Below are 23,146 nucleotides of genomic sequence, written 5' to 3'. Positions count from 1 at the left end.
TTTATTTTTTTAAGATTTATTTATTTGTTTGTTTATTTATTTATTTATGGTAGAAAGGGGGGGGGGGCAGAGACACAGGCAGAGGGAGAAGCAGGCTCCATGCAGGGAGTCCGAAGCGGGACTTTATCCTGGGACTCCAGGATCGCGCCCCAGGCCAAAGGCAGGCACTAAACCACTGAGCCAACCAGGGATCCCCTGTTTTATTTTTTTTTAAGATTTTATTTATTTATTCATGAGAAACAGAGAGAGAGAGAGAGGCAGAGACACAGGCAGAGGGAGAAGCAGGCTCCATGCAGGGAGCCTGATTTGGGATTCGATCCCTGGTCTCCAGGATCACACCCTGGGCTGAAGGTGGAGCTAAACCACTGAGCCATCCGGGCTGCCCCCTTACAAGTGTTTTTTAAAAAAAAATAAATAAATCAAGTTCACAGGATTTTAAAATTTTCACTTTCTCAAATCTGTTCTAATGCCTTGAAAAAAGCAAAAGAAAACTCATTTATCAAAAGTTATATGGGACATCAAAACTAAAGCAGTAATATTAAGACTTATTTACTCTGAGGAGCCTAAAATAGACTTCATGAGGTAGGATGGGCTATTTACCATTACCTCCATTTTAGAAGATGAGAAATATGGAAGATAAATGATTTTATACATATTTATTTGCTGCCTAACATGTGCCATGCACTGAGATATACTGGAGGGCAAAACAAAACTTTACCTGCATGTAGTTTATTTTCTAGTTGAAACAACAATGGAAGAGCATTTGCTTTAGATAGGATAGTCTCTAAGGAGCTGACATCTGAACTGAGACACAAAAGATACAATAAGGATTTAAGTAAAAAGCCAGGGTCAAAGAAAACAGTAAATGAAAACGCTTTACAGTTGTCTTGCCAAGAGTTTGGCAAAATGCCAGTGTAACTAGACCATAATTGAAGAGTGGGAGTACTGGCATCAGATAGTGAAAGAGGTAGGTAGAACCAGATCTGCCTGGCAGAACAAAAGTCAGTTTTATCCTGTGTGGCCTAAGTGCAAAGAAAAGATAATGAAAAGCTTTATATTTAGATTTTTGAAAGATCACTAGGACTCCTTATGGAAATTGGATTTAATGATTATAATAGTTAGAAAAGTATTATAAATTAAAAGTAATGGAGTGCCACCTGGCTTTGACGATAGAGCATGTGACTCCTCAGGGTTGTAAGTTTGAGGCCCATGTGGGATGTCGGGATTACTTAAAAATAAAATCTGGAAAAAAAAAAAAAAAAGGAGGCACACAAACACACCCCCCAACCAATAAAAATAGGTCAACACCCCCAACATATAATAGTGAAACTTGCAAATCTCAAAGAGAAAATTCTGAAAGCAGCTCATGACAAGAGGTCTGTAACCTACAAGGACAGAAACGTTAGACTGGCAGCAGACCTATCTGGAGAGATCCACCAGGCCAGAAGGAATGGCATGATATATTCAGGGTACTAAATGAGAAAAATATGCAACCAAGAATATTGTATCCAGCTAGGCTGTCATTCAAAATAGAAGGATAGATAAAAAAGGTTCCAGGACAAACAGAAACTAAAAGAATTTGTGATTACTAAACCAGCCCTGCAAGAAATATTAAAAGGGATCTTTTAAGCAAAGAGTGAGCCCCAAAGTAACACAGACCAGAAAGGAACAGAAACAATAACAATATACAGAAACAGTGACTTTATAGGTAATACAATGGCACTAAATTCATACTTTTAATAGTTACTCTTGATGTAAATGGGCTAAATGCCCCAACCAAAAGACATAGGGTATCAGACTGGATAAAAAAGCAAGACCCATTGATATGCTGTCTGCAAGAAATCATTTTAGACCCAAAGACACCTCCATATTTAAAGTGAGGAGGTGGAAAACCATTTATCATGCTAATGGACATCAAAAGAAAGCTGGGGTGGCAATTCTTATCAGACAAATTAGATTTTAAACCAGAGACTGTAATAAGAGATGAGGAAGGACATCATATTATAATTAAAGCTGTTTCAAAAATAGAAATGAAAGGAAAACTTCCAAACTCTTTCTGGGGCCAGCATTACCTTGATCCCAAAACCAAAGACCCAAAAAGGAGAATTACAGACCAATATCCCTGATGAACATGGAGGCAAAAATCCTCACCAAGATACTAGCCAGTAGGATCTAACAGTACATGAAAAGGATTACTCAAAAAAAAAAAAAAAGGATTACTCACCACAACCAACAACTCAGTGGGATTTATTCCTGGGCTGCAAGGATGGTTCAATATCCTCAAATCAATCAACGTGATACACTACATTAATAAAAGGACAAGAACCATAGGATCATCTCAATAGATATTTGAAAAGCAGCTGACAAAGTATAGCATCCTTTCCTGATTAAAACTCTTCACAAAAAAAAAAAAAAAACTCTTCACAGTGTAGGCATAGAGGGAACATACCCATATCATAAAAGCTATATATAAAAAGCCCACAGCAAACATCATTCTCAATAGAGAAAAACAGAGGGCAGCCCCAGTGGCGCAGCGGTTAAGCGCCGCCTGCAGCCCAAGGCGTGATCCTGGAGACCCGGGATGGATTCCCACGTCAGGCTCTCTGCGTGGAGCTTGCTTCTCCCTCTGCCTGTGTGTGTCTGCACCTCTCTCTCTCTGTGTCTCTATGAATAAATAAATAAAAATCTTTTTTTTTAAAAAAAGAGAAAAACAGAGCTTTTCCCCTAAGATCAGGAACACAGCAGGGATATCCACTGTTCTTCAACATAGTACTAAAAGTCCTACCCTCAGCAATAAGACAACAAAAAAGAAATAAAAGGCATCCAAATTGGCAAGGAAGTCAAACTCTCACTCTTCACAGATAACATGATACTCTATGTGGAAAACCCAAAAGACTTCACCATAAAATTGCTGGAACTCAGCAAAGTGGCAGGATATAAAATCAACGCACAGAAATCAGTTGTATTTCTATACAATAACAATGAGACAGAAGAGAAATTAAAGAGTCAATCCCATTTACAATTGCACCAAAAACCGTAAGATACTTAGGAATAACCCTAACCAAAGAGGCAAAGGATCTGTACTCAGAATACTACAAAATATTCATGAAAGAAATTAAAGAAGACACAAAGAAATGGAAAAATGTTCCATGCTCATGGGTTGGAAGAACAAATACTGTTAAAATGTCTATGCTACTCAGAGCAATTCAATGCAATCCCTACCAAAATGCCACCAACTTTTTTTGACAGAGCTGGAACAAACCATCCTAAAATCTGTATGGAACCAAAAAAGACTCCAAATAGCCAAAGGAATGCTGAAAAAGAAAATCAAACCTGGTGGCATCACAATTCTGGACTTCAAGCTCTATTACAAAGCTATAATCATCAAGACCGTATGGTACTGGCACAAAAAAACAGAAAAGAAAACCCAGAAATGGGCCTTCAACTCTATGGTCAACTAATCTTCAACAGAGCACTAAAGAATATTTAATAGAGAAAAGACAGTCTAGTCTTTTCAACAAATGTTGAAATAATTGGACAGCCACATGCAGAAGAACAAAACCAACCATTTCCTTACACCATACAAAAATAGACTCAAAATGGATGAAGACCTAAATGTGAGACAAGAATCCATCAAAATCCTAGGGAACATAGGCAGCAACTTCTGTGACCTTGGCCACAGCAACTTCTTGTTAGACATGTCTCCAAAGGCAAGGGAAACAAGGTAAAAATGAACTATCTTGATTTCACCAAGATAAAAATCTTTTGCACAGCAAAGGAAACAGTCAACAAAGCCAAAAGACAACTGAAAGAATGGGAGAAGATATTTGCAAATGTCTTATCAGATAAAGGGCTACTATCCAAAATCTATAAAGAACTTACCAAACTCAACACCCAAAGAACAAATAACCAAGAAATGGGCAGAAGACTTGAACAGATATTTTTCCACAGGAGATATACAAATAGCCAAAAGACACATAAAAAAAAATGCTCAACATCACTTGGCATCAGGGAAATACAGATCAAAACCACAATGAGATACCACCTCACCCCAGTCAGAATGGCCAAAATTAACAAGTCAGGAAATGACAGATGTTGGCGAGGATGCATGGAAAGGGAAACCCTCTTACACTGCTGGTGGGAATGCAAGCTGGTGTAGCCTAGCCATTCTGGAAAACAGTATGAAAGTTCTCCAAAACTTGAAAATAGAGCTACCCGATGCCCCGGCAATTGCACTACTGGGTATTTACTCCAAAGATACAAATTAGTCATCTAAAAGGGAACCTGCACCCCAATGTTTATAGGAGCAATGTCCACAATAACAAAACTATGGAAAGAGCCCAATGTCCACTGACAGATGAATGGCTGAAGAAGTGACATATGTATACAATGGAATACCACTCAACCATCAAAAAAAATGAAATCTTGCCATTTGCAACAACGTGGATGGAACTAGATAGGGGGTATAATGCTGAGGGTAGTAAGTCAATCAGACAATTATCATAGGATATCAATCATGTGGAATTTAAGAAAGATAACAGAGGATCATGCGGGAAGAGAGGAAAATATAAAACAAGATGAAATCAGAGAGGGAGAAAAACCACAAGACACTCTTAATCATGGAAACAAACTGAGGGTTGCTGGAGGGGAGGAGGGAGAGGGATGGAGTATCAGATGAAACACATTAAGGAGGACATGTGATATAATGAGCACTGGATATTATATAAGACTGACGAATCACTGACCACTATCTCTGAAACTAATAATACATTATGTTAATTAATGGAATTTAAAGAAAAATTGACAAAAAAGAAAAACAATAATTTATAGTAAGTTGATGGTAGTAAATGCAGAGAGAAGTGGAAGATTTTGAGATCTAGATCTATTTTGGAAATAAAACAAAAATGTAATGAGGGACTGGATATTAGAGAAAGGAAAAAAGAGAGAAAAAGGAAAAATGAGGAGAGAACGGTGATCCCTTGGGGCTTTAGAAACTGGATAAATGGTGATAAATGGACAAACAAAAAAAAACTCAAGATTTCTATTTTTGATATATTAAATTTGAAATGACTATGCAACATTCAAGTGGATAGTAAGTTAAATATATAAATCTAGGGGTCAGAATAAAAGGATGAGTTGGTATCACTGGTATATTAGGAGTCATCAGCACAGATGGTATAGTAGCCCCCGCCACTTACCATGGTGAAAACATTCCAAAAAAAAAAAAAAAAGAAAGAAAGAAAGAAAACATTCCAAGACCTTCAGTGCATGCCTGAAACCCTATCTATACTATGCTTTCTCCTATACATATATACCTTTGATTTAGTTTATAAATTAGGCATAGTAAGATATTAACAACAAATAACTAGTAATAAAATAGAACAATTATAACAATACACTATAACAGGTATGTTAATGTTTTCTCTTTCAAAAAATCTTCTTGTACTGTACTCACCCTTCTTGTGATACTGTAAGAGGACTAAATGCATATGTGATAAGATGAAGTGAGGTGAATTATGTAGGCATTTTGAGGTAGTGCTGGGCTACTACTGATCTTCTGACAACATATCAGAAGGAAGAATTGACCACAGGTAACTGAAACTGTGGAAAACCAAGGAAACAGATAAAATCACCCAGGAAGAAACTATGAGAAGAAATGGGAGAGGCCCCAGAACTAAGAACTAAGAAACGCTAGCATATAGATTTATCTAAGGGTCAAATGCTTATTAAATGGTCTAACTCAACAAGCAAAATGTTCTTTCATTAAATCCCATTGCTATTAACATAAAAAAAAGCCATTTACCTGGCCAAAGGTTATCAAAATTTAGTATTTAACTAATTTTAGGTGTCTCTAGTTGAGTCCTAGAAAAATTACTTTAAAAACCTTGCAAAAGGGGATCCCTGGTTGGCTCAGCAATTTGGTGCCTGCCTTCAGCCCAGGGCGTGATCCTGGAGTCCTGGGATCAAGTCCCACATCGGGCTCCTTGCATGGAGCCTGACTCTCCCTCTCTCTCTGTGTCTCTCACGAATAAATGAATAAAACCTTTTTTTAAAAAATAAAATAAAATAAAATAAAAACCTGGCAAAATAATAAGACATGAGAAAAAATGGTAGCCTCTGGGGAGGGAAACTGAATGATAAGAAATGGGTAAGAAAGGGACGCCTGGGGATGCCTGCGTGGCTCAGCGGTTGAGAGTCTGCCTTTAGCTCAGGGCATGATCCCGTGGTCCTGGGATCAAGTCCCACACTGGGTTCCCTGCATGGAGCCTGCTTCTCCCTCTGCCTGTGTCTCTGCCTCTCTCTGGCTCTCTCATGAATAAATAAATAAAATCCTTAAAAAAAAATGCAGATTCTTGAGACCTACCAAATTAAGTGGAGGGAGAGGAGCTGCCTATGTCTCTGCCTCTCTGTCTCTCATGAATAAATAAAATCTTTAAAAAAATGGGTAAGAAAGTTTTTTGATATATCCTTTTCTACTTTTTAAATTCTGTATTGTATTGCATGTTTCACACATCCAAAAATAAATACTTTTAAAATAACTTGATATTTCGGCTTCTATCAAAATTAAATCAAACATCAGTGGGTTTATTACTGTTTGCCTTTATGTTGTTGTTGTTGAACTCGACATGTTATCTGTAAAATATTTATGAAGGTATAAAAAGCCACGAATAACCAACTCCTGAAGAAACACAAAGTATGAGAACTTAACTACCATATATCACAGCTTATTATAAAGCTACATGAATAAGGCTGTATGATTCTGACACTGGGATAAATACATAAGAGAACAAAATAATGAGTCCAAAAACAAATCAATACATGTAAGAACATAAATTATGATGGAGCACAGCAGATCACTCTTCTATTGGAAGAATATGTACATAACATATTCTTCCAATAGATGGTGCTGGGGGGCATTGGAAATCCATATGGATAAAAATGAAATGGAACGCCTTCCTCACATCAAACACAAAAATCAATTCTAGAGAGACTAAAGTTCTAAATATAAAAGATAAAACTATAAAGTTTCTAGTAGAAAATATGAGATTCTGCTCATGACTAGAAACTACTATAAAGTTTCTAGTAGAAAATATGAGATTCTGGGATCCCTGGGTGGCACAGCAGTTTGGCGCCTGCCTTTGGCCCAGGGCGCGATCCTGGAGACCCGGGATCGAATCCCACATCGGGCTCCCGGTGCATGGAGCCTGCTTCTCCCTCTGCCTATGTCTCTGCGCCTCTCTCTCTCTCTCTCTCTCTCTCTCTCTCTCTCTGTGACTATCATAAATAAATAAAAATTAAAAAAAAGAAAATATGAGATTCTGCTCATGACTGTAGAAAAGGTTGTCTTAAATCCAAGAAGTACTGACACACACACTTCATCTATCAATCATAATCCCTCCAGTGGAGGAAACAACAAATAAGTCAAAAGAGCACCAACTAGGTTTGGATAAGGAAAATGAGGGCTCTAATATCGGCTGTCATCAACTGTTAAATTGGGGCAAGGCACATGACCTCTTTGGGTCTCTGTTTGCTAGTTTTTTAATAGGAAGGAGTCATACTTTATGATCCAAACAAAGTTTTTACCCAAAGTAATCTAAAATGATAATGAACTAGTTTCTTGAATGAGCTAACCAAGTGGACAGCATTCCCAATGCTGATAACTTAAGGGAATGAAGAAAAAGAGAAAATGATGTTTCCCAGTCCTCCCAGGACTGTACAGTATAAATAACTGAACATGGTGACAAGTGTTTACAGCTGACCTTGACAGAAAAGTGTTTTCCAAATACTCTTAGATATAAAGTGCACTCATTGGGGTAAACTGTCCTTGCTGGGCATTTGCTTGGTCATACTATTTCTATATATATATATATATATATATATATATATATATATATATACACACACACACACACACTATTTCTTTAATAAAAGTAATAAAAATGGAAAGATCTTGAAAATATCAGTAAGGCTAGCAATCAAAGGCTTTAAGTGTATCTCTCCATATATCCCTGACAAGTAAAATTCCATCATCATAGACAGGGATAAATTATGGCTGCTTGCCTGGGTGGCTAAGGGAATGAGAAAATTAAGAACAGGACATCCTGTGGGATTTTTGATAATCACTAGCCAAGTCATTTCGGTGCCATTTTTCCTAACACTACCAAATAACATATTCAACATTTCATTGGCTTCTCAAAATGACATTTTATGATAAACCTCAGATCTGATAGTCATACTCTTATTAAAATAGTCAGAACTAGTTATATTGAAATAATTACCAACCACAGAAGATTTTTCATTAAAATAGATTATATAATAACATTAAAATAAGGCTCGATCAGGGTCTCAATCGAGGATCCAGGAATAGGATTCATTGATCCCTGAACCTCATAAAATTGTGTGTGGGGGGGATCCCTGGGTGGCGCAGCGGTTTGGCACCTGCCTTTGGCCCAGGGCGCGATCCTGGAGACCTGGGATCGAATCCCACGTCGGGCTCCCAGTGTATGGAGCCTGCTTCTCCCTCTGCCTATGTCTCTGCCTCTCTCTCTCTCTCTCTCTCTCTGTGTGTGTGTGTGTGACTATCATAAATAAATAAAAATAAAAAAAATTGTGTGTTTGTACACAATACGTAGGGAGAGTATCTCATGACATACAAAAGATTTTTAGTGAGGTCCATGATTTAAAAAGATTATGAAATCTTTAATTAGATGATACCTGCAGACTCTTAAAGCCTATGACCCCACACAGATTTGATATTTTAGTTAAGGCAAATAATTGACCCACTTATGAAGGAAATAGAAATTTACCTCTGATTCATCACTCTTTCTTAATCCAAGTACAACAAAAGTCAGTCTCACTTTAAAACAAATAAAAATAGGGACACCTGGGTGTCTCAGTGGTTGAGCATCAGCCTTTGGCTCAGGGCATGATCCTGGGGTCCAGGATCCAGTCCTGGGTAGGGCTCCTTGTGGGGAGCCTACTTCTCCCTCTGCCTATGTCTCTGCCTCTCTCTCTCTCTCTCTCTCTCTCTCTGTGTCTCTCATAAATGAATAAATAAAATATTTTTAAAAAATAAAAATAAGAATAAAATTAAATAAATAAAAATAAAAACTAAATTAGGGATGCCTGGGTGGCTCAGCAGTTGAGCATCGGCCTTCTGTCCAGGGATCAAGTCCCACAGTGGGCTCCCTGAGAGAAGCCTGCTTCTTCTATGTCTCTGCCTCTCTCTCTCTCTCTCATGAATAAATAAAATATTTTTTAAAAATAGATAAATAAATACTAAATTAAATTTTTAAAGATAAAAAATTTTTAAATGGGGGCCACCGGCTGGCTCAGTGGGTAGAGCATTATGACTCTTAATCTCATGATTGTGAGTTCAAGCCCAAGATCTGGTGTGGAGCCTACTCAAAAAACAAACAAAATAAATAAAAATTAAAAACTTCATGGCTTCAATTAAACAATTAAAAATTGAGTTCAAGGATGCCTGGTGGCTCAGCGGTTGAGTCCTGCCTTCAGCTCAGGGCGTGATCCCGGGATTCCAGGATCGAGTCCCACATCTGGCTCTTTGCAGGGAGCCAGCATCTGCATCTCCCTTTGCCTATGTCTCTGCCTCTCTCTCTGTGTCTCTCATGAATAAATAAAATCTTAAAAAAAAAATTGAGTTCAATAATGTACTATCTCAAAATCTTCAGTTTATCTCCTTACTTTTAAGCCTTTCTATACACTCAAATTTTAACTACAATATATTCCATTTCTCAGTAAGAAAGATAATCTATGCTTTGGTCTTTTTCACCAAGCATCACTCTTCCTAGGTCCTGAGTAGATTTTCACATTAAGTGAAACAAGATCTCACTCTTTCCTACTGCTTTACATAATTAATTGGGACTGTTCAAATTCATCAATCCTGGAGCCTTTGAAAAAAAGCTATTAGTTCAATCCTAGACCAGCCAAAATATGGTGACTGATTCCCACTCACTTCATAAATACATACTTAAACACACACACACACACACACACACACACACACAAAACTTACTAATGAGAACTATAATTTACCACCAACTACTCATAAGAAATTATAGCTCTGCTGACTGGCAAGTAATTTGCAAAAGCAGATCAGTTTAGCTGCATAAAATAAATATCCACCTGCACATACTAGCACTAATCAGGGCGTGAAATTAAACTTTTTATTCGGAAGGAAATAACTGCTTCAAAGCTGGGATTTAGTCTGGAAAGCAAATATTAAGGTCATCCTTTTCTCTCTGATGTTTAAAAGTATTTCTAATGGAAGCAAGGGAAGAGAGCTGACTGGCCAAATTCCGCAAAAGTGAAAATATCTCTATGACATAACAAACATTCCACTTACTTTACTAATTACACAGACTTAACAGACCAAATTGCTGAAACGTATGCAGAGATCACTTAAGATATGAAAGCCCAAACAGCCCACTAGTCATCTAATTCCATCAAAACTAAGGGATCAGTGTTTCATTAAGTAAAATAAAGAAAATTCAACAACCATAAATTTCACAATAAGCTTTTAAATAGCCTATAGCCTTTTTTATTACAATACAGTCAATACAGGATTAGCCAGGTTAATGAGATCCTATTCAGTAATAGTAGCCAATTATAGCCAATAGAAGCCAATTCCCACAATTTTTCCAACATTTATCAAAATTAACTAATACTTGGGATGCCTGGGTGGCTCAACGGCTGGGGCCTGCCTTCGGCCCAGGGTGTGATCCTGGAGTCCCAAGATCGAGTCCCACACTGGGTTCCCGGCATGAAGCCTGCTTCTTTCTCTGCCTGTGTCTCTGCCTCTCTCTGTGTCTCTCATGAATAAATAAATAAAATCTTTTTAAAAAATTAATACAAACTTCCTCCTGAAGCCAATATTACCTGATATGTAACTAAGTAGAATTTAAATAGAAACTTGAAACAAAAAAATTAACTAATGCAAACTTCAACTTATTCCACTATTCTATATCCACACTACTCTCATGTCTACCAGAGAAACCTAACAAGTGTAAAACAGCCCAAATTATTATGAGCAAAATGCTGACTTGATTGGCCTATAAAAGCCACCACAGCACTCAACCTGTGGTCCCACAACCGGCAGCAGCATCTGGAAACTAGAAATGTAAATCTTCAGGCCCCACCCCAGGTCTACTGAATGGAAAATACAAACGCTCCAGGAAATCCTGATGCAGTCTGTACTACCACAAGCCTTTAAAAACTGAACCTAATTCTTCACGCAGCTTTAGACTTTTCTACTAAAGATAAAAATTATAAAACATACAACTTGCAAATTAGAATATAAAATGTACATTTAATTAGTCTAAGTTCAAAAACAAAAGTAAAAGTGATGAGGTCTACACAGTATCTTCCCCAAATATAAAACAGTCACCATGAAAAAAAAATAATAATAAATAAATAAATAAATAAGTAAGTAAGTAAGTAAGTAAGTAAGTAAAAAAAACAGTCACCATGGGGCAGCCCAGGTGGCTCAGCAGTTTAGCATGGCCTTCAGCCCAGGGCCTGATTCTGGAGACCCAGGATCAAGTCCCACGTCAGGCTCTCTGCATGGAGCCTGCTTCTCCCTCTGCCTGTGTCTTTGCCTCTCTCTCTCTCTCTCTCTCTCTCTCTCTCTCTCTCTCTGTGTCTCTCATGAATAAATAAATAAAAACTTAAAAAAAAAAGTCACCGTTTCAGTCATGCAGAAAGAAAAAATGATTTGGAACGGCCTAAGGATAAATGGGCTAATTTTACAACTACCACAGAAGAATCATCATCAATGGATGCTAAAACTATAGGGATAAACAGTGCTAGGAAGTAGGATATTTACAGTTTCCAAATTTCACTCCACTAAGCACTTATTAATTACAAATACACCTTAATAAAATGATCAAACTTAGTATCACCAATAAAGGAACAAACTGACATGATGTAACTTCTCATGGAATGCACTGAGAAAGAAATCACAACATGGGGATCCCTGGGTGGTGTAGCGGTTTGGTGCCTGCCTTTGGCCCAGGGCGCGATCCTGGAGACCCGGGATCGAATCCCACATCGGGCTCCCGGTGCATGGAGCCTGCTTCTCCCTATGTCTCTGTCTCTGCCTCTCTCTCTCTCTCTCTCTCTCTCTCTCTCTCTCTCTCTCTTTCTCTGTGACTATCATAAATAAATAAAAATTAAAAAAAAAAGAAATCACAACATGTATTCCTGCCAAATTTTTTTAACCTGCATCTAATAATGATGGAGAAATAATTAGACAAATTCAAAAGAGACATTCTGTAAAAACTAGCCTGCACTCTTCAAATGTCAATTTCATGAAAAAGAAAAAAAAAAAGACTAGGGAACTGTTATAAATTAAAAGAGACTAAAGAGACATAACTATATATAATGTCATTGTATCCCACAACACACACACAAAATGGAGTTTAGAAGAAGAAGCTATAAAGGAAATCACTGGACAATTAGGGAATATGAATATGAACTGTATATTGAATAATAAAATGTTATCACTGTTAAATTTCCTGAGTGAAATCTTGCACTGTGGTTATGAAAGACGATGCTCTTATTCTTAGGAAATATATGTTGAAAGTGAAATAAAGATGTCTACAATGCTCAAATGATGTAAAAATACAAGTACAGTTATACAGAGAAAGAAAACCCAAGGTGGCAAGATGTAAACAACTGATCAATCCAGGTGAGGAGTATATCATTATGTTTTCCTCGCTATTTTTCTATAGATTTGAAAAAAGATTGATACCATCCGAACCCTCTTCAAAACCATATTCCTCCAACTGCATGATCTTGAGTAAATAACCTCTTTGTGCCTCACTTTCCACATTTATAAATCAGGGATAATAATAATACATACCTAATAAGATGAAAGGATCAAATGAGTTAATATATGTCAAATGCCTAGGAAACTAGCATGGTACATATTGAGCTTTAAGTGTCTGCTATCAATATTACTGCTGTTATGACTACTATTACAATCACCACCCAAGGTCATAAAGAATCATAGCTTGGATGTTCACAGTCCTATAGAATTTCTAAAATATTTTCACTAAAAAAAAAAAAAAAATTTTTTCACTACAATAATTTAAGTTAGTCTCCATAATAGCTCTTTGAAGTAGGAAGAGCATTATCATCTCTGTTTTCCAGATGAAGAAAATGAGACTTAGAGAAGTTAAGCAACTTGCCCAATGTTATATGACTTCTACAAAGTAGTGTGAGATGGGAACCAGGTCTTGTTTTCACTGTAGCACAACATAAAATTTACATTCTAACCTAAACTGCTTACAAGTATTTCAAGGAAAACACACCAAGAAGACAGGTAGAACTCCTGTACTGTTATAGAAAAAAGTAATCACTAGCCCATTCAGTAAAACAGATGTCACTTTGCAGAGCTTTGATATTTTTCTTAAATACCCTTGAAAACAAGGATCAAAAAATATGAACTCTTATAAAAAGGGATTTATTGTATTTTTATAGCTTATTACATACCTTGTAACAATCATTTTGTTAAATGTGAATGTCAGTTTTATTTTCGGTCCCTTTTTCCCTGGCTATTTACAAGCTTTGAAAGAATCGTTCCTTAATTAAGTCTAAACATAGTTTTATATAAATGGATTCCTGGAAATAAAACGTTCAGACTTAAGAAATGATTGTTACAGAGACTGTAACAGGCCGTAAAAAAAGAATGCCACTTTAAACAAAGATTTCTCATTTTAATTAAAAAGATAATCATCAGAACATTCCTACACTTAACAGAACCATTTAAAGAAGCTTCTTTGAAAAAAAAAAGTAGCATCTTATGCAGCTTTCCATTTATAATTTATAATACATTTAAATCAAAGTCTCAGTTGATCCTCTACGTATGAATTCTTATATACTGTGCCTACACTTTAAGGACACATTGCAAGAGAAATAGGCCCAAATGAAGTTAACATCATTTCTAATTCTTTAACATGAACACTTTCAAAGATTATATTTTTCCATAAATATTGGTAAAACACATTTAAGAATACTTAAGAAACATTTAACATGACCACCTATGAACAGAACAAGGATCATATAATTTACTGATGCAGTATGCATCAGCTAAAAGTGTTGGGTAAAGGGATATTCAGAACATTACCATATAATCAAAGATGACACATACCTACATAAAGAATTTCTATTCTCAAACTCTGATAAAAACTGAAGCATCGTTCTCATTTTCAAAATGTCAAAACTGGATATCACTGGAGGGTGTGAAAAACCTTTACAAGTATGATTTGATAACCAGGATTCTTTTCAACTAATTCACTTGGATAACTTTTAAACTGTCCATTCTTGGGACACCTGGGTGGCTCAGTTGGTGGGGCATCTGAGTGATTTCAGCTCAGGTCATATCAGGGTCCTGGGATCCAGCCCCATGTGGGGCTCTGTGCTCAGCAGGGAATCATCTTGAGATTCACTCTCTCCCTCTGCTCCTCCCCCAGCTCTCTCTCTCTCTCTCTCAAATAAATAAATAAGGGTGCTGGGGTGGCTCAGTCAGTTAAGAGTCCAACTCTTGACTTCAGCTCAGGTCATAATCTCAGGGTTCTGAGATTGAGCCCCTGGCAGACTCCCCACTGGGCATGGAGCCTGCTTTAAGATTCTCCCTCTTTCTTTGCCCCTCCCCATCTCATGCAAGTGCATACTCTCTTTCAAAAAAAAAAATAAATAAAACAAAATAAATCTTTTAAAAAATTGTCCATTCTTAACTCAAATCTCATATAAAATTTGTATATGTAGGCAAGAGTCCAAGAGAAAATGAAGTAGATCTTATAAGCTGTCATTATAATTAACTGCAATTTGAAAAACAGATGCATCAATGTTCTTCTACTTTAAGTCACCTTTTCTAAATTACACTGGAGCCATTACTTGACAGTCTATTTCTGCAGCAATGTATTACTGGAAACTGCTTCAAAGAGGACTATATTTTCCCAGGAAAATAAGTTATAATCAGGAAGCTATTTCCTAACTGAGGACTTGGTAACAAAGAAAGTACTCACATGCCTACTAACATCAAAACAAAGAGTCAGTAACTGTAAACTTCTACAGTCATTAAAAATAAGGAAATTACAGGGCAGCCCGGGTGGCCTCAGCAGTTTAGTGCCACCTTCAGCCCAGGGCGTGATCCTGGAGACCCAGGATCAAGTCCCACGTCAGGCTCCCCGCAAGAAGCCTGTTTCTCCCTCTGCCTGTGTCTCTGCCTCTCTCTCTGTGTCTCTCATGAATAAATAAAGTACTTTTTTAAAAAAATTAAAAAATAAGGAAATTACATTCCAGCTTCAAGAAATAGAGTAACATACCAATGATCAGCAAGCATTTGTCCAAAGTGTAAAAAAACCCATAACTCTTCCATATTTACTCATGAAACAAATTTGACCTCAAGCTAATAATCAACTAAAATAAACACTAAACATTTAATTAGCAGTACTTGGTTTGCTTCTTAAAATACAGACTGCTGTTTGAGATGATTTATAAAGAAAAGAGAAGAAGCAGGAGAGGGTCAAATATTATTACTCAAGGGAATATCCTCCTTTCCTTTATCTAAGTTATTTTCCTGAATAAGCAAGTTATTAAAAATCATACCACTGACCTATGCTACCAGAATTAGGAAATCGGTGAATGTTGATCATGACGACAAGTGTTTTTCACTTATTTTGCTTTATTTTAAAAAGTATAGGTTGACCAAATATTTATATTTTTCATTTGCTTATCTCCTCAGTTTAATAAAATCTACAAGTGTTTTATAGAAGACCTAAGGCCACCAGAAAAAAAAATACTCTCATTTTGTCACAGGGCTTGAGACTTTATAGATTTCACAGTATCTCACTCTTAATTAAGAACCACGAAGATTTATTAGCACAAGCTCCTTTTTAAAACAATTACAGAGGGGCGCCTGGGTGGCTCAGTTGGTTAAGTGTCTGCCTTTGGCTAAGGTCATAATCCCAGGGTCCTGGGATCGAGTCCCGCATCCAGCTCCCTGCTCAGTTTGCCTCTCCCTATGCCCTTCCCCGCAGCTCGTGATCTCTGTCTCTCTCAAATAAATAAAAATCTTAATAAATATTCACAGAATATCTTTCATAGAATGCTAAATGTAAGGCATATTCTGATGACCATTCTTCTGATTCTTCTGATGGGGACTATCTTTTGTATTTGATCCCAACAGATAAAATCAAGAACTGAGGCATTCATTAGGGAAATGCAAATTAAAACCGCAATAAGGGGCAGCCCCAGTGGCTCAGCTGTTTGGCGCTGCCTTCGGCCCAGGGCATGATCCTGGAGACCTTGGATCGAGTCCCAGGTCGGGCTCCCTGCATGGAGCCTGCTTCTCCCTCTGCCTGTGTCTCTGCCTCTCTCTCTCTCTCTCCCTCTCTCTCTCTGCCTCTCATGAATAAATAAAATCTTAAAAAAATAAAAATAAAAATAAAACCACAATAAGATACTACTATACATCTATTCAAATGGCTAAAATAAAAAATAGTGAGCAACCATAACTTTCATACATTGCTGTAGAAATACAAAACGGTACAGCCACAGATGAAATAGGGGAAGGGGATTAGGTACAATCTTCCAGTTATAAAATAAATAAGGCAAAGGGATGTAATGTACAGCAATAGGGAATATAGTCACTTAAACTATAACAACTTTGTATTGTGACGGACTGCAATTAGATTTATTGTGGTGACCACATTGTAATTTATGTAAATATCAAATCACTACATTGTACACCTGAAACTAATATAATTTGTATGTCAATTATTCTTCAATTTAATAAAAATGGTATAGTCACTCTTGAAAATAGTGTGGCAGTTTCTTATAAAGTTAAACATATGCTTACCATATGATCCAGCAACTCCACTCCTGGGTTATTTACCCTACAGAAATAAAAATTTACATCACACAAAACCTATACACAAGTATATAGAGCAGCTCTATTTATAGTCACCAAAAACCAGAAACACCTCACATGTCCTTCAACAGGTAAATGTATAAACAAAATGTGATACAATCCATTAATGGATTCTACTAAACAATTCTACTAAACAATAAAAAGGAACAGGAAATATGCAACAACTTGAACAAATCTATCTCAAGGGTATTATTGTGCTCAGTGAAAGAAGAGCAAAAGATTACATATTGTATGATTTCATTTATATAACATTCTCAAAAAGTTAAAACTAAAATAAGGTAGAACAAATCAGCTCCTACAAGTTAGACACGGGGTGGGGGAAATATAGTACAAGGGAGTTTGGGGAGGGGTAACGAACTGTTCTTTAACCTGATCGTGGTAGCAGTTACATATAATTACATCTATTAAAATTCTGAGACCTATAGACTAAAAAACCCTCAATTTTACTGGATGTTAATAAAAAGTTTGAACTTGCAACAGCAAGCATAAATAAATGTACATGTAAAAAGTAAAATGGAATAAGGGTGGAATGCCTATTCAATAAACCTTGAAAGTCTGTGTAAACTATTCTATGTTAGAGATTTGTTGTAAAAGTACCACCACCACCACCACCATATCCTTATGGCCTAGAAAGCACGATCACATTTACCTCATTTAATTGTATCAAATTATGTCTTCTATTTTAAAGCTGCTGTGGGGGATGGTAATGATGATCCAAGTGATAGAGATAAAAAGACATTTTCAGGGCAGCCCGGGCGCGACCTTCAGCCCAGGGCGTGATCCTGGAGACCTGGGATCAAGTCCCACATCAGGCTTCCTGCATGGAGCCTGCTTCTCCCTAGGCCTGTGTCTCTGCCTCTCTCTCTCTCTCTCTCTCTCTCTCTCTCTCTCTCTCTCTGTGTGTGTCTCTCATGAATAAATAAATAAAATCTTAAAAAAAAAAGAAAAGGAATTTCTAACTGACCAGACAATCTGTGCCTGTGTGACTGTCACTTGCGGTCAGGTTGAGGCCCTTGCTTAAAAGAATTCCACACTAGGGAATCCCTGGGTGGCTCAGCGGTTTAGCCCCTGCCTTTGGCCCAGGGTGTGATCCTGGAGTCCCAGGACCAAGTCCCACATCAGGCTCCCTGCATGGAGCCTGCTTCTCCCTCTGCCTGTTTCTCTGCCTCTCACTCTCTCTCTCTCTCTCTCTCTCTCTCTGATGAATAAATAAATCTTAAAAAAAAAAAGATATGTAGAAAACTTTAAAAAAAAAAAGAACTCCACACTATGTAACTGTAACAGAGACTAATCTTTCCTCATAAATTTCCCTCCATTTAGTTATGCCTTGTTGCTATAAGCAACACTTCACTGATTCCTCAAAATTTTTCCTTCACTCCTTGACATTACTTCTCCTTAAGAGGTCTATAAAGCAACTGGTGTGGGGCACCTGGGTGGCTCAGTTGGTTAAGCATCTGACTCTTGATTTTAGCTTAGGTCATGATCTCAGGGTGGTGAGATCGAGCTCCAAGACAGGATCCCTGATCAGCCAGGGGTCTGCTGGAGATTCTGTGTTTCCCTCTCCTTCTGCCCCTCCTCAAACTCATGCTCTCTCTCTAATAAATAAATCCTTAAAAACAAATAACTGGTGAGGTTGTCTGTTGTCTTTTATTCTCAAATATGTGATAGGGTCATAAAATATTAACAATAAAAGTAACATCAGAACTATCCACAGTATTTTCACAGCATCAGGAGGGACTACCAGTTGTACTGTGATATAATTTAACATACCTAGAATGTCCATATTTTGGGATGTTGCTATTGTTCTTCTACTAGATATACCTCTTGTAAATGGCATACCTTATTTTTCTGGCCCCATAGGTCACCAATTTCTCCAACTGCAAACACTTAGCCCTCAGAATAAATTCTTTTTAGAAAGCTACTACTAATCCCTTAGAATTCGAAGAGATTCCAAGCCTCTGCAATGAAGTATGTGTCACTCTGCTTTCACTCTTTTTTCCCCAGCACTACTGAGATATAACTGGCATATACAATTGTGCAAGTTTAAGGTGTACAATGTTTAATACACTTATATATTGTATTATAAAATGATTACCATCTGCCTTCACTTTTTTTTTTTCAGGTTTGCCTTCACTCTTGATTTCAGTTAGCTCAGCTCCTTCCTGCTATGTTCCCCAGGTACAAGGCTTCACTTTTTACATTGGTTCTAGCCACAATATACCCCCACTCCCTCTTTGCTGGTACACTGGCCAGGACACAATGGACTAGACATTTTGTCAAACCTAATCTGAGAAATATCTGTATCAGAAACACTGAGATGCTTGTTAAACATGCAGATTCTTGGGATGCCTGGGTGGCTCAGGGGTTGAGCATCTGCCTTTGGCTCAGGGCGTGATCCTGGGGTCCAGGATTGAGTCCCACATCAGGCTCCTTGCAGGGAGCCTGCTTCTCCCTCTTCCTGTGTCTCTACCTCTCTCTGTCTCTCTCATGAGTAAATAAATAAAAACCTTAAAAAAAAAAAAAAAGCAGATTCTTGAGACCTACCAAATTAAATGGAGGGAGAGGGGCTGAGAATCTGCACTATATTTTAACGTGTTTTCCAAATAATTTACAATAGTAAAGTATAGGACAACTGTAGTGGGCACTAATGATTACAGGTTGAATGAATAAATGAACTGAATGAATGAATTCTTTAGTTCCTTGCTGAGTATTCCAGTTTGATTTTTGATCCCAAACTTTGATCAGGGTCCTTGCTACCTGTTTTCAGTACTTACTGATGCTGTCTGCCTATCTGGATCTCCCCAGAATACCTGCACCCAGACTCCTTGTCACTATTCTCCCCCTGAAAGAATATCTTGCCCTTGCAAAACTTCCCTGAGTCCACAAATCCGGTTGAGTTGCCAATAAATGCCATGTTCCATCTGCCTAGCTAAATTTCCTCCCCTTAACTCCTAGCCACATCCAAGCACTTAGCCTATCTCAGCTAGCATGAAAAGCCTCTGTAGCTTTGTGCTTCCTTATCTGGCTAATCTTGATAAAACAGTGTTCCCAATACAAGATAGTGACATGAAATTACTCAAAAACCAAATACAATGTTTAGAAGAATCCTGATCTCTCTATCTCATATGAAGTGGAGCTGAGTGGTCCTGAGAACTTCAACTAGGCTCACTCTCTAAGTGGATAATCTTTCTCTTTTAACCTGTTATTATGGATACTTTTATATACACAGTAAAGTATAGAAGAGTACATAATGAATTCCCATCAGCCAGCCTTCCACCTTCCAAATCCCAAGACAAATCTCAAATATTATATCCATATGCCCATTTTTATCTATATGAATATATCTTAAATTTAGTCTCCTTGTTAAAATTAGGGACTATTCCAATATCTTTATCCACCAAATATTCATTTTTCCCTATGCTATGACAACCTTCTCTTTAGGTAATTGCCCCCAACAGTTTGATGCCTTTTTTTACTCTTTATTTCTCCTATTCCACTCCAGGCAAACCTGATTCATTCTATCTCAAGAATATTCCTTAAATGTCTTTCCTTCTTTCATACTTACCGCCCTGGCTCAAGCCCAGATGGCTTCTTGCCTGGACTATTACACAGCCTTTAAGTGGCCTCTCTGCCTCTGTCTATTCCATCCTCCCTAGTTCAATCCACTCTAAGTGAAACCACTACAGTGGTCTTTAATCTTTGCTGTTATTGCCCTCAATGGGAATCAGATTCAGATGAAAATTATAGATCTTTCAGAAAAAAGTACTTGCATGTATCTATATCTTGAATGGGGACCATGGACCTCAGATTAAAAACCTTTGCACTATCAGCAACAAATAGAGTATTAAAATTTAAAAACATCATCTAGGTGCAGCCCCGGTGGCGCAGTGGTTTAGTGCCTCCTGCAGCCTGGGGCGTGATCCTGGAGACCCTGGATCGAGTCCCACGTCAGGCTCTCTGCATGAAGCCTGCTTCTCCCTCTGCCTGTGTCTCTGCCTCTCATTCTCTCTCTGTGTCTCTATGAATAAATAAATAAAATCTTTAAAAAAACCATCTAAACAAAAAAAATCTAAAAAACCAAATACCTAGGAATAAAACAAAAAATGTACAAAGACCTCTACACAGAAATTAAAGATCCTAATAAATGGAAAGATATACCATTTCATGGCTACACCATTTTCTAATTGTAGAACTCAATAGTGTTATGATCTTAATACTTACCCAAACTCAGAGATTCAATGCAATGCCAATAAAAATCAGAGCAGTATGCTTCGTGAACGGTGACAAAGCGGATTCCAATATATATAGAAATACAAAGGGCCGAGAATAGCTAATGCAATCTTAAGGGGGGTGGGGAGCTAAAGGACATAGACTATCAGATATCAAGAACTGGTATAAAAATATAGTAATTAAGAAAGTATGATACTGGCACAAGAATAAACAGAACAATGGAACAGAAATGAGTCCTAGAACTGTCCCATGGATATATATAGACAGGTGGTACATGGCAAAAGTGACCCTACAATGGATAAGAGAAAGAATAATCCTTTCAATAAATGACATTGGATCAACTGGATTTAAAAAACAAAAACTGAATTCTGTCCTCTACTTCACACCAGACATTAATTCTAGATGGACTATAGATCGAAATGCAAAAGGTAAAAAACAGTAAGGCTTGTCAGGGTCTTAAGATATTCAAAGACTCATGTTCATAGTATTATTCACAATTGCCAAAAGGCAGAAGGATCCCAAGTGTCTGGCAAGAGATTAATGGACAAACAAAATGTGATGTTTAAATATGACAGAATATTATTCAGCCTTAAAAAGTAAGGAAATTCTGACACATGCCACAACGTGGATAAACCCTGAGGACATTATGTTAAGAAAAGCCATTCACAAAAGACAAATACTATATGGTTCCACTTAGATAAGATATAAGTAGCCAAATAACCAAATTCATAGAAACAAAGTAGAATGGTGATTGTCAGGGGCTGGGGGGGAGAGGGAAGTGGAAAATTGTTGTTTAACAGGCACAGAGTTTGAGTTTTGCAAGATAAAAATCATGTATTCAGTTTAGTTAGGGCCAAGCAAAACAGGTGTTTACACAAGATGGGGTGGTAGAAACAGCAGTGATCTACTGCAGCCAGTCAGCGCCCTAGCAGGATAAAAAGGATGTCCATACAGGAATATGGCAGCCTTGGCAGTCATGCATAGGATGCTGGAGTCCAAATGAACTGAGAAGAGCAACATAGTGCAGGCCAAAAGATCCTGAAGTGAAAAAAGATGTTCAAACGGGAGCAGGGGCAGCAGCCTGATATGGGATTTTGGAGCCTGAATAAGGTGAGGATGGCATCCACGTGATAGATGTCAGGAACAGCAGCAACAGGACTGGTCACATCCAGGAAAAATGGTTAATAAAATATGTTGATGATAATGAAAATCAAGTTAATGTCAGAAAAGGGAGTTATAATTATGGAAAGGGAATTAGTAAACAAACCCTGTGGTATTAGACTAGAACTGGAGTTATCAGTGCACACTCATGGTTTTAAAGAAATATCTAGATAAAATTAAAATAGTGATATAAATGCATGTGTACATGTTTACACATACATATACTCCCTACCTCTATCCAGCAAGAGGACCTGGGAACAGTGACACCCCAATAACAATGAGCACACCTAAGACCCAGATCTTGACTTCTAAATATCGTTCTCTATCCAAAAAAAAATAAGGCTCCTTGGAGAAATCAGCAATTCCAGGGTTGAGGGGAAATACAAGATGAGACTTTTTAAATACAAGAATATCTTCTTATACCAGGAAGTAAGAAAATGCTCAAAGAATGACATAAAAAAGATAAAGCAGCCTTAAAGCACTGGCCAAAGAGGGAACAATTTAAGCATTAAAATAAATGACAGGATTGGATTATACTCCATCAAATAAAACAGGAATTCATAAGCCCATTCTATGATAATAGATTGAAAATCTGATGAGGAACAGGATAGTGACCTGGTTTCAACGTAGCTTTCCATAAAATATGTATTACAAAAAGAAAAATGTATTTTATTTTTTTTTGAAAAATGTATTTTAAAAGAAGAAACTGGTAGGTGGCACCTTAATCAAGTAAACAAACGATAACAAAAACCATGTGTCACCTGATAGGAGGCAATGAGTAAAACTACAGTATCACTT

The 23,146-nt window shown here is 37.3% G+C and overlaps 1 protein-coding gene across 6 annotated transcripts in view; it reads right to left on the bottom strand.

The window, feature by feature from the left end:
* The window catches only part of BTRC (beta-transducin repeat containing E3 ubiquitin protein ligase), a 182,105-nt gene that overhangs the window by 148,040 nt on the left and 10,919 nt on the right, over positions 1 to 23,146 (bottom strand). For 2 of the 6 annotated variants that reach the window (XM_055300183.1, XM_055300186.1), the window contains exon 2: positions 16,886 to 16,922. The exons of the other annotated variants lie outside the window; for them this stretch is intronic. In XM_055300183.1, coding sequence (XP_055156158.1) covers positions 16,886 to 16,888 — 3 coding nt within the window. In that variant the 5' untranslated portion in view covers positions 16,889 to 16,922. The remainder of the gene's footprint in view (positions 1 to 16,885; positions 16,923 to 23,146) is intronic. 6 annotated transcript variants of the gene reach the window in all.

This window comes from Nyctereutes procyonoides, unplaced genomic scaffold, assembly GCF_905146905.1.
Source record: "Nyctereutes procyonoides isolate TBG_1078 unplaced genomic scaffold, NYPRO_anot_genome, whole genome shotgun sequence".
NCBI lineage: Eukaryota > Metazoa > Chordata > Mammalia > Carnivora > Canidae > Nyctereutes > Nyctereutes procyonoides.
Note: the sequence above shows the minus strand (reverse complement) of the source record. Positions and strands in the feature narration are given on the sequence as shown.